The sequence below is a fragment of the Hippoglossus stenolepis genome, chromosome 21 (assembly GCF_022539355.2).
Source record: "Hippoglossus stenolepis isolate QCI-W04-F060 chromosome 21, HSTE1.2, whole genome shotgun sequence".
Taxonomy (NCBI): domain Eukaryota; kingdom Metazoa; phylum Chordata; class Actinopteri; order Pleuronectiformes; family Pleuronectidae; genus Hippoglossus; species Hippoglossus stenolepis.
The window spans coordinates 20,103,254-20,115,753 of record NC_061503.1 but is presented as its reverse complement, the minus strand read 5'-3'; the positions used below and the strand labels follow the sequence as shown (position 1 = coordinate 20,115,753).

Below are 12,500 nucleotides of genomic sequence, written 5' to 3'. Positions count from 1 at the left end.
TCTCTCTCTCTCTCTCTCTCTCTCTCTCTGTCTCTCTCTCTCCCTCTCTGACTCTCTCTCTCTCTCTCTCTCTCTCTCTCTCCCTCTCTCTCTCTCTCTCTGTCTCTTCTCTCTCTCTCTCTCTCTCTCTCTCTCTCTCTCTCTCTCTGACTCTCTGTCTCCTCTCTCTCTCTCTCTCTCTCTCTCTCTCTCTCTCTCTCTCTCTCTCTCTCTCTCTCTCTGTCTCTCTCTCTCTCCCTCTCTCTCTCTCTCTCTCTCTCTCTCTCTCTCTCTCTCTCTCTCTCTCTCTCTCTCTCTCTCTCTCTCTCTCTCTCTCTCTCTCTCTCTCTCTCTCTCTCTCTCTCTCTCTCTCTCTCTCTCTCTCTCTCTCTCTCGTGCTGATGTGCTGCGATGCGTTTGCCGGTGAACAGGTGTCACCACAGTCAGTCGGAGCTGGAGCTCCAGATAGAGACGCTCCCTCACTCATTTGAACTCAGGACTGAGCATCAACACCCCCTCCACACTCACCTCCTCCCCACCCCCCATCGCTGCCACCACAGAGATGATCCAGAGAGAAGAGTCGTCAGTCAGAGAGTCTGAACCCAGCGGAGGAGCTCTGATGCTGGGATAGATTTGCTGCTGATCAGCCTCGTCCTCCAGGGTCTCAGTGAGTATCAGAGCCAACCAGTCTCGACCGTGACAGGAAACCGGTGTCGCACTTTTTCATGGTACTTGAAAGCATCTTCGAACTTCTGAGCGTCACTTTGGATGTGACCGGCGTCGTCAGGTGGACCAGGATCTGTATGGAGACGAGCTGTGGCAGTGCAAGTCAGACCGCTGCTGTGTGCAGGAGACGTTTGATCAAACGATCACTTGTGATGTGAGATTCATCGTGTCACAGCAGAATCATAAAACCAGTGATAACGCTGTGAAGTGTCTCTGGCGACACGACGGAGGAGGAGGAGGTGAAGAAGAGATTCACATTTCAGGTTTCTTGCTGAGCTCTGGAGGATGAATGAAGGTTTCAACGTCCTTGTTTCCTCAAGAAGTGAGAATCTGCTTTCCTCAGGTTCTCATACATCTCTCTCTCTTTGTGCATCAGGTCCGACAGTAAGATCTCACGGTTGACTCAGAGGTGGAATCCGAGGTCGGCTGGAGATGCTCTGATTAAAGACCTGAAACCCAGAACCTCACTCAGTCTGGACAGGTGAGCGCACACACACACACACACACACACACACACACACACAGGGTTACTTTCCCTGTTCAGCTAACTGCTAATGGAGCCTGAAGCATCACTCCTGTTGCCATGGTTACCTGCATGATGTCGAGCGACGGGTGAAACTGTTTAACTCTGGATCAGATGAACATGCAGGGCAGCTGGCAGCCATTCGGGTGCCTTGGGCGTAACTTCTTTGTGGTGCCCCCACTTAACAAACTGCAGAAGAAGGTTTATATTGCATTACAGAACAATTTCAGCAGGAAGCTACAGACGCACTCTGAGGCAGGAACCCAGGAGCCAGGCACATCTCCACTGCCGCAGAGCAGCCGCCCTGTGAACATGCTTTGAACTGTGTGTGTGTGTGTGTGTGAGTGAGAGTGTGTGTGCGAGTGTGTGTGTGTGAGTGTGAGTGTGTGTGTGTGTATGTAAGTGTGTGTGTGTGTATGTATGTGTATGTATGTGTGTGCGTGTGCGAGTGCGAGTGCGTGTGTGTGTGTGTGAGTGTGTGCGTGTAAGTGTGTGCGTGCGTGCGTGAGTGTGTGCATGTGTATGTGTAAGTGTGTGTGTGTGTGTGTGTGTGTGTGTGTGTGTGTGTGTGTATGTAAGTGTGTGTGTGTGTATGTAGTGTGTGTGTGTGTATGTATGTGTATGTATGTGTGTGCGTGTGCGAGTGCGAGTGCGAGTGCGTGTGTGTGTGTGTGTGTGTGTGTGTGTGTGTGTGTGTGTGTGTGTGTGTGTGTGTCTACCTCACTTCCTGTCGTCTCTTTTTGTTAAACAGCCTCTCGCTGTAGTTTGTATCAAACAGGAGGAAACCGAAGCTGTGATGAGTTCATGTTCATCATCCCAGAGGAAGAACCGTGAGGCTCCTTCCATCACCTGTGTGTCGTCAACATGACGATTCACAAGACAGATTTTACTTGATAAGTTTTAATTCAAACTTTACTCAAAGTTCCCGATGCAGAAACCTGTGTCTCCGGACTGCGACAGAAAAACACCACAGAAGAAAAGAGAAGTGGAATAAAAAAATAGAGCAAAATAAAGCCACTGTTGAATCCTCAGATTTAACTGTTCAGTCTTATTACAGCTGTGTTGGGTCTCGTCACAGATGTTGAGAGTTTTCCTGAAAACCCTCTGAAGAAGTTGACGAGTGTTTGTGTGACTGACAGCTGTGATCTCATTAACGGAGTTTTAAAGGTCAACAGCCAAGTTCAAATTCGATTTCAGCTGAAGCAGCAGACGGATGTTAAATCGAAGCAGTGTGAAACACCACAGCGGCAAGGTTCTTCACTTATTCCAGAAGAAACTGACGAGATTCTGCTTAAAAAACTTTGTAAATAGATCAACAATAGATCCAACGTTCCCCTGATGTTTGGGTAGTGACTGAAAGAACCAGGTCGCAGATTCAAGCAGCTGCTTGTTCAGGTTAAACCTCCGTCGGGTGTGAGGGGTTCGGCTGAGCAGGATCCTCCTGGACAACTTCTATTGGAGGTTCTCTGGACAAAGAGACGTCAGGGAAGGGATATGAAGTCCACACAGAGTAGATGGACTACATATCCCATCAGGCCCGGGAAGGACTCGGGATCCACCAGGAGAGGCTGGTCTGGAACCCCGTGATGAACCTGCTGCTGCGACCCGAGGTCGGATAAGACAGGAAGGAGGAAGGATCATATCATCACCCCAGATTGGATTCTGGACTCAGGTTTGACAAAGAGTCGTTGACACATTAACGCTCGGTGCAGAGAGAATGAACCAATCAGCCGCGGGGGGGGGGGGACTCCTGCTGAGAGCGGAACAATCTGGAGAAGCAGCAATTTTCATCTGAAGGCCGTTAACAATGTGACGCTGCAGGTGTGTTCCTGAGTGGTTTCAGAAGGAATAAGAATAATGAGAGGAGGTGTGTGTGTGTGTGTGTGTGTGTGTGTGTGTGTGTGTGTGTGTGTGTGTGTGTGTGTGTGTGTGTGTGTGTGTGTGTGTGTGTGTGTGTGTGTGTGTGTGTGTGTGTGTGTCTAGATACAGAATAATAGAGCGAGGACAGTGTGAGTCTCTGAAGCTGTTCACACATGAAGTGTAGATGTTGTCTGACACGCCCCCTAAAGGATGAAAGCAGCATGTGTTCGAGCTGCTTCTATCTTTACCTCTTTTGACTTTTTAACTTTGAACTTTTATAGTCACAAAAAAACAGAAAAACTATCTGCTGTGCTCTTTAAGAATCTTCTGGTGGACGAGTCCTGTAAACATCTCGTGAAGCGGCTCCACAGTCTCGTCTCGTCCTCGGTTCCTCGGTCCTGGAGAACAAAGACTGGACAGAACCTCCCAGAACCTTTGACGAAGCTAAAACCTGCGACTGAAGAATAAATCAGAGTCAGAGCACGTCCACCATGTTTGTCCTGTCAAAGACAACTGAGCTGTTTCCAGTTCAGTGGAGAACAAACGTCCTTCCTCCCCCTCCTCCTCCTCCTCCTCCTCTGTTAGACCGTGTTGTGGAGAACGTTAGTGACGGGTCATTTAGCTGCTGCATGAAACAACCTGATTCAGTCTTTTCTGACAGGACCAAACGTCTGGAGGTTTTCTGCTGTGGACGTGTTGAAGCTCTGATGTTTCTTAACCTCAGAGAGAAACTGAATCAGGTTCTGTTCTTCCACCTTTTCATCCAGTTTCAGTTTCTGTGACGCAGAGAATCTCCCTTTACAACCTCCTCCACCTCCTCCTGGTTCATCTCCCTTTACAACCTCCTCCACCTCCTCCTGGTTCATCTCCTCCACCTGAACTGATAATAATCCAAATGTTTAAAGCCGTGGTTCTCTGTGTTCACTCGTCTTCTGAAAGACGTCTTTAAAGAGCTCAGTCGTTCCTGCACAGGAAGTGACAGTCTAACTTTTCTCTCGTTCCCAGCAGACGCCTCCCGGGTGTTATGACCCAGCAGATGCAGAACCTGCAGTTGGCCCAGACCAGGAAGTGCCCCGGTGGGCCGGCCTCCCCCAGCGCCGCCAAGCGCCTCTACAGGAACCTGTCAGAGAAGCTGCGAGGAAGCACCTCCTCCTTCGAAGATGCCTACTTCTTCGGGAAGACGGATCGTCTCCGTAAGGCCTCTGTGAGTTTACTGAAGCTGTTTTCAGACATTTCCTGTAGTGAGTGTTTGTGAAGCAGCAGCAGCAGGTTGTCGGGTCCGACTCGTTCAAACAGGAACATGTGGGAACATCCAGGCGAGGGGCGGAGCCTGTAGAGCAGCAGGGGCGGAGCCTGTAGAGCAGCAGGAGGCCGGACATGACGTATAAACTCTGCTGTGGAAAGATCAGTGTTGTTGTTCACAGCTCATCCACACCGGCGTTGGCCCTCATCACCAGAAGATCTGGAACCTCCTCGTGTTTCCAAGCACCACACACACGCTTCACTCCCCCCCCCCACTGATTCCACTGGTGAACACATCTCATTGCCTTGTTAGTTTGTGTTTTGTTCGTTGTCTCAGGTAACTCCTCCCTCTCTTTGTCTCGGCCCCTGAGCCGAGTCGTGACAGGACACACGGTACACGATGATATTTAAAGTTTCAGACATCACGTGTCCGTTGATATGAATCATCTGAAACTGCAGCAGCTGATTCATTTCTTGATTTATGACTTTTCTCGTTTTAACGATGACTCAAAGCTTTTAACACAGTGACTCACTTTCACACATTTAAACAGCTCCTCTATATTTAGCTCACACTGACGTCAGGGACAGTTTAGGATTTGGACACTTCAACATGCGGACAGAAGGACCCGGCTATCGAACCACCGACCTTCTGATTAGTGGACGACCCGCTCTCTCTCCTGAGCTCTCTGATCATTTTATCTCTAAATTCTTCAAACAATCAGCTTATGTCGATGTATTTAAACTTTTGTTAAATTCAAATCACTAAAACGACTGACAGGGGCCCCCAGGAGCCCCCAGGTTCAACCAGTTGCTCATGTGTTTCGGTAATTATCACGACTGAAGAACAATATTATCTATATCATTAAAATAGTAAAAGTTTCTGGCTCCATTTCAATGAATCCAACCTATAAATGTGTCCCCTAGAGGGCAGCAGATTCTAAAGCTAATGAAAGCTGGACGAGGTCGTAGTTCCCACAGACTGTAAGTAAAGATGGACGACATAAAGGCTCCTCTCAAGTGAAGAAAACACGTTCCATTTGCCCCCTGGTGGCTGGCTGTAGTAAAGGTCTTAAACCTCCTCCATGTTAGCACTTGGGACATTGACCAAACAAAAATATATGAATAATGCACCTGAAGAAAGAAGCAGATACGTCCGAACGTGTGTCGTGTCTCACTTGAACTTTGTTTGACCAATGTTGTTGTTCTGTTTCAACGAATGTGTTGTTTTTTTATAAAATGAGTCGAAACAGAAGCGTTTGAAGTCGAAGAAGAAACAGGAATGTTTTATCCTCATCATCGGCTACATGCAGCTAACTGGTCACCAGCAGGTGTCAGTGTTGTGTTGCGACATATCGTGATTCACAGTAGAAAACCTGCTCAGCTGTTGGTGCCTGACACAGACGGATCAATAAAGATCTGGTTTGAAGCCAATTCTGTTAACAGGCTGAACACCCCCTCATCTGCCACAACTTTAATTAGATCTTAGCGGCGGCCTCAGGCGGCGGTTACATCAAGAAGCCGTCTGTCCGGTTGTCACCGCTCTGGAGTTGTCTTCTCTCTGTTTTTACTTCATGTACAAACAGCTTACCGTTAAATTGTAAAAGATCTCGTGAAACACCTTGCTCAAGGGCGCTGAGGCGCTGATGGATGGTGTCACTCTTTTAGTTTCAGCGTGAAGCGGCGTTCTCGCTCTTCATTGCCACTTCTCCATATCTGTCGCCATCATCACATCATCCCTGCGAAACATTTGGTCACTGAGATTCATCGTGTGTGACGGGTGATGCAGGTCACACTGTGTGTGTGTGTGTGTGTGTGTGTGTGTGTGTGTGTGTGTGTGCAGCCTGCTGACATTTACAGACCAGTCACAGATGGAAGAAAGAGGTTGAGGATCGGGGGGGGGGGACGTATCTCACTGCACCGTCTGAAATCGGGTGAATCAAGATATCAAATATATTAAAATAAGAAATCAACGTGACGGAGCAGACGATCAGTGTTTGTTCGATCTGAGATAAAGTCGATTTAATGACGTTTCTTTGAAGGAGAAATATTCTGTTCATCTTCATGTTGATCATTTTAATTTGTGTTGTAACTGTTTCCTCTGTGTCCATCGCTGCAGCTCCTCTCTTCAGCCTCTGTCTCAAACACTTCAGCTCCTGTCTCTTTAAGACCCCCTGCTGAAGTCCAGTCTGCTCTGATTGGTCAGCTGCATCTGCCGTGCGAATGAAATACTTTCCTCCGTGCACGTTACACACGTCTAGCAGCTGATCTGAAAAGCCCCAAACACACGAAAAGCAGAAGTTGTTTTCTTCACTTTGTGTGAAACGACACTTCAGCTCCACAGTGACGGAGAAAAGTCCTCAAAATACTATAATATATATAAATATATTTCTGCTTTGCTGCTGTGAAACAAACCTTCTCCAGCCTCACTGATATTTGATTCCTCTCGGAGACAATGTAAATATTTCAGGGTTAGCTGTAAAAGCTAATCTGCAGCTGTAGTCCCTGAGCAGGAGGACAGCAGGAGCACAATACTCATTATACTAATATTCTTGCTCAGAACATATTAATAAAATTACTGCAATGTTAGCATACATGTTATCTGAGAGGACATCGAGGCAAATAATCCAGTTGGGAGCAAGACTCATGGGCACAGATTTGATTAGGTTTAAAATCATATTTCAATTTCATTTGAAAAGTGTAGTAATTGGTACAGTTTCTGAATCAATTCCAGATTTTTGAGGCTCTGAAAGATCTGAGCTGCCAAATGTACTGTGAACATAACGGTCTCCTCTGGTTTCATGGTTAACCTCCAGTCCAGGAGGAGGAGCTAGTCCATAAAGAATTGTTGTGCAGCTGAGTGAAAAACTGTGATTAATTTAAATCTTTTATTCAAATGACTCAGTGATTCTCGGCTTCGCTGTCGCACAGTAAAGACTTTTATCTGCAGGAGGTTTGAACTTTATTTCTCTGACTTCCTGTGTCATGTGATGAGTGTTGGCTGTCGCCCCCTGCAGACGATGCAGGGCAGCGACTGCATCTTCGAGGCGGTGGAGCAGCAGGACCTGGACACGGTGCAGATTCTTCTCTATCAATTCTCGGCCGAGGAGCTGGACCTGAACACCCCCAACAGCCAGGGCCTGACGCCGCTGGACATCGCCATCATGACCAACAACACGCCCATCGCCAAACTGCTGCTGAAGGCTGGCGGCAAGGAGAGTCCTCACTGTGAGTACGCCACGTCAACATCACGTTTATTAACCAGGCGGAGAAAAACGTTGTACACTGTTCCTACGTTTGTATTGGTGTAAATCAATACGTCCACTAGAGGGCACCCCTGGGGGCAGTATAGGTCATAAACCTCTCCTCCTCCATGTTATCAGAGGGGACATGGACCAAATAAAAAAAAGAAAGATAGTTTCTGTCCTTTCAGGTAGTTTTCATGTTTCTGATCAGTTTGGTCAGAGTTAAAGTGTGTGTCTGTGTGTACTTGTACAGATATCTTTGTGAGGACATTTAGTCATTCTGTCCCACTTATAATGGACTGTTTGAGGGTCAGGACTTGGTTTGGGTTAGGACCTGGTTTGGGTCAGGACCTGGTTTGGGTCAGGACCTGGTTTGGGTCAGGACCTGGTTTGGGTCAGGACCTGGTTTGGGTCAGGACCTGGTTTGGGTCAGGACCTGGTTTGGGTCAGGACCTGGTTTGGGTCAGGACTTGGTTTGGGTCAGGACCTGGTTTGGGTCAGGACCTGGTTTGGGTCAGGACCTGGTTTGGGTCAGGACCTGGTTTGGGTCAGGACCTGGTTTGGGTTAGGACCTGGTTTGGGTCAGGACCTGGTTTGGGTTAGGACTTGGTTTGGGTTAGGGTCAGACATTTAGTTGTGATGGTCAAGGTTAGGGGGAGGGGCTAAGGAATGTATTATGTCAATGAGTGTCCTCACTAAGACAGAAGTAGAAAGGTGTGTGTGTGTTGCTGCTGCTCAGTCTGCCCCCACCCCCCCCCCCACCCCGAGCTGAATGGCTCTGCTATTCTCCCCCCACACACACACACACACAGTTCCCCCTCCATCAGTCTCCTGTTGTCGTCCATAAAGACAGGTGGTTCTTACCTTACTCCTAAAAAAAAACATTAGCCCCCACTTGTGTGTGTGGTGTGTGTGTGTGTGTGTGTGTGTGTGTGTGTGTGTGTGTGTGTGTGTGTGTGAGACAAACAGTGGACACTACAGCGGGGCCTCTTGTGAGACTCCCCGTCCAACAGCTTTAATAAGGTTTGTCGTTTAATGGTTTAACTTTTCCAATGATGCATGTAAGGCCGGGGCAATTACAGCTAAGTGATTTATTGTTGCGTGGGGCAGCTGCGGCGAGGAGCCCTCCACGCGGCGGTGCGGGCGCCGGGCGGCGGTACGATCCCATCCATGTCAACAAACTCAGAGTAAACACGGCCGCTGTTTCCCTCCTGAGACCTGCTGCTCTCTGTTTATGTCATTCCTCAAGAGCCAAGTAAATCAGCCAGATTTACACACAGTGTGTGTGTGTGTGTGTGTGTCTGTGTGTGTGTGTGTGTGTGTGTGTGTGTGTGTGTGTGTGTGTGTGTTTACAGTTCATACACTCAGCTCGTTTAAATACTCAAATATTAAGAGAAAACAAACCTATTAAACACCAGAAATAAAGTGTTGTCTTTATATAAGATACAAATATTTTAAAACAAGTAAAAGTTCAGATTATTCATAATTATAGTAAAGAATATTTCAAACTAAATCAAAGGGAAGACGATTTATTTCCTCGTATTATTTTCATGTATTGATCAGATGTGACATCATCATTGTGTGTCTTTGTTTACCCTGAACTCTGATGTGATTCAACAGGACGATGTTTCATCACAATGTGTGTGTGTTCATTTACGGACGATAATTTATTTAGCAGTTAAGGAGAATGTGGAGGAAACCAAACATGGAGCTAAAAGAGAGAAAACACTGGACACAAACATCACATGATCCGTCGTGTTGATCAGTAGATTAATGGAACGGTTCAGATTTTAATTAATTAACAACTCAGTGGTTTGTGTGACGTTAAAAACATCTTTGAAGAACATAGATTGAAATTGATAAAAATCGATTACACGGGAACAGTTGTAATTGAGTTGATATTCCACATTAATCCAGATTTTCTGTTTCTTCATATCAACAAGTCTTTTAGCAAAATATTCACCGACTTGTTTGTTCATACCTGAGCAAACATAACTCTGCTCAGTTGGGAGCTGGTTTCTCCAGATTATTCCGACAGCACTGGAATGCACCGTCACTGTGAGAGTGGATGAGTCGTCGGATGAATCCGTGAAATGCTCAGTGATCGATTGGTTTGTATTTATTAACTTAATGAATGAAGAAAAAAAGAAAGCTCTTTGTGTGTGTGTGTGTGTGTGTGTGTGTGTGTGTGTGTGTGTGTGTGTGTGTGTGTGTGTGTGTGTGTGAATGAGGGTGTTGTTGTTTGTTTGTGTTGCTGTCACTGGCCGTGACTAAGAAGTGGAGCGGAGAGTGAGCGGGCGTGCGAGCAGTAAAGCCGCAGTGTTTGGGCGAGTTGGCAGACGGAGAGTTTCACCGTGACAAATGTAGAGGACACACACACAGACACACACAGACACACACACACAGACAGAACTGAGTGTGTTACTCGTCTGTTTCCATGAAAAGGTAACAGAAGCTCACACATGTTGTATATTTACTATGTTCAGTCACATTCAGGACTGAACTCACACAATAACAAAAGTTCCCTGAAACTTTTAAAACCAGGGAACTCAAGGTTCCTGCAGAACGACGAATAAACTGACGACTCCAGTCCACCAGGAGGCAGCAATGCACCAATGACTGAATATGTAGACGATCAATAACCGTTAGTGAAAATGTATTTAACGTGAACTGATTTTTTGGGGGGTCCATTTCCCATCTGCTAACATGGAGGAGGTGTTTGGTTGTGGTTGTGTCTGTTCTGACGACCACGACGAGTTCCTCTGTAAAACTTTATTTAATCATCACAAATAGTTTGAGTAAAAATCACTTCTTCTATAAAACTGTCTTTATTTCATTAAAAATCTGTATATATTCTTGTGTGTGTGTGTGTGTGTGTGTGTGTGTGTGTGTGTGTGTGTGTGTGTGTGTGTGTGTGTGTGTGTGTTGCAGTCGTGAGCGTGGCGAGCCGCGAGGCTCACCTGAGCTCTCTGATGCTGGAGGCGGAGCGGCGGGCGGCGGACCTGGCGGCGCAGGCCCAGAGGGACGGCCTGTCGCTCGAGGCCTGTCACAAAGACAAACAGCTGAGAATCTGGGAGTGGAGGAGCAAACTGTACAAACGCATGAGGACGGGCTTCCAGCACGCACGTGAGTCGCCGTGGTTACACACCAGTTTCCTGTGCTGATTAAAGAGGCTGCAGGACGTCAGCTTTTCATTAACCTGGACTTTAAACGGTTCTGAGCTCACAACTGACCTGGGGCCTCTTTTCTAAAACAGGATTCACACTTAAAGTCTGCGTGTGCACAAAAGCTGAAAATGGTGTTTATTCATTAATATTCAGTTGCACACACACACACACCACACACACACACACACACACACACACACACACACACACACACACACACACACACACACATTACATGAAAACTGAAGTCGTACTTATTATAGAATATATATTTAAAAACTGTAAATCACTCAGTTGTGTAACTGTTATTCTATGTGACAGTAATTGGCTTTAAGGTGAAGGTTCTTATGGAACAGTCGCACGAGCAGAAATAAAACTGTTGGTTTTAATGTTAATGATGAAGTGGATCAATAATCTGGCTTCAATTCACCTCCTCACGTCTGCATCGCCACTTCCTGTGAAAAGTGGCGTGCGCACAAAATCTTGTCTGAAAGATGCGTAAACACAATTATAAATGAGGCCATCGTGTGACCTTTGACCTCAGCGACCTCTGCTCTGTTTTACCTGAAGGTCACATTGACATGTGTTCACCTTCAGTCATGAGCGGAGAGGTTTGGATTCAGATTCCTGCAGAGACACGAGATTCAGATGAAGATGTTCGTCGAGTTGTCACATGAGGAAACTGAAGCTTCACACTCCGACTCATTAACCGGATGAAAGCTGCTGCAGCTCGTTAACTTTCATGACAGAGTTTTACACGTTTATTCATCAGATGTTAAACGTTTCCTCAGAAAGTGTCTGGTTACATCGGGGGACTTTACATTCTGCGTTTTGATTGGACGACAACTTGAGATGCAGCTGATAAACTCCTCCTCTCTGCAGGACGACCTCCACTGCTGAAGATGGTTCGACATTTTAAAACCAGAACCACGAGAGGGAGACAAATATCCAGTCGCAAACAGCGCCACCTAGAGACACTGGAAATACATCAGAAACATAGACTGTTTATAAAAAATATAATTAAAATAGATGTAGATGCCAGTTCCAGAAAGTGAAGCTAATGCCTGAAACCTGTCTTCTGAGTAGTGACCAGCAGGGGGCGACTCCACTGGTAGTTTCTATAGAAGTCTAAGAGAAAATGTGTTGGGGGGTGGATACCACAGTGTGATTGACATCTATCACCGTCCAATGGCTGCAGGTGTAGTTGGGCGTGTCCTCGAGCTCTCAGTCAGTTGGACAAATCGCTGGTTGGTACTCGATGATGTCACGTCTCTGCTCCTCATGTGTCACACGTTGTCTCCGTGCCCCTGCTCAGGAGCTCCGGAGGCCCCGTCTATGGTGCGTCTGAGCGTGAGCAGCAGCTCCACGCTGACCGTCACGTTCCAGGAGCCGCTGTGTCTCAACTCTACGGTGGTGACCAAATACCGAGGTAACAGAACGTCACTCTTACAGATCACTGAACACTTTCATTAACGAGCAGAGTTCGATTCCTCATCGCTTCACCTGCTGATCTGAGTCTTAATCTCATCACTTGCTTCCTGATTTGAGGATTTCAGGCAATTATAGATAATTAGAGAAGATCAGAAAGAATTATAGACGATTAGAAATGATGTGACACACACGTCTGATCTGAGCAGTGACAAGGTTCATGTTCATTTCTATTGATTTTCAATGAAAAGAGAAGCTGTTGTGGACACAGTGTGTGTGTGTGTGTGTGTGTCTGTGTGTGTGCAGTGGAGTGGAGCTGTTTGAAGGACTTCT

The 12,500-nt window shown here is 46.7% G+C and overlaps 1 protein-coding gene across 3 annotated transcripts in view; it reads left to right on the top strand.

Annotated features, from left to right (window-relative positions):
• The window catches only part of ankfn1 (ankyrin repeat and fibronectin type III domain containing 1), a 48,274-nt gene that overhangs the window by 19,635 nt on the left and 16,139 nt on the right, over window positions 1–12,500 (top strand). For 2 of the 3 annotated variants that reach the window (XM_035146249.2, XM_035146248.2), the window contains exons 7-12: window positions 1,082–1,186; window positions 4,094–4,292; window positions 7,345–7,555; window positions 10,504–10,698; window positions 12,055–12,168; window positions 12,474–12,500. The exon at window positions 12,474–12,500 is cut by the window's right edge and continues 71 nt beyond it. In XM_035146249.2, coding sequence (XP_035002140.1) covers window positions 1,082–1,186; window positions 4,094–4,292; window positions 7,345–7,555; window positions 10,504–10,698; window positions 12,055–12,168; window positions 12,474–12,500 — 851 coding nt within the window. The remainder of the gene's footprint in view (window positions 1–1,081; window positions 1,187–4,093; window positions 4,293–7,344; window positions 7,556–10,503; window positions 10,699–12,054; window positions 12,169–12,473) is intronic. The other variant, XM_035146250.2, reaches the window with a different exon arrangement.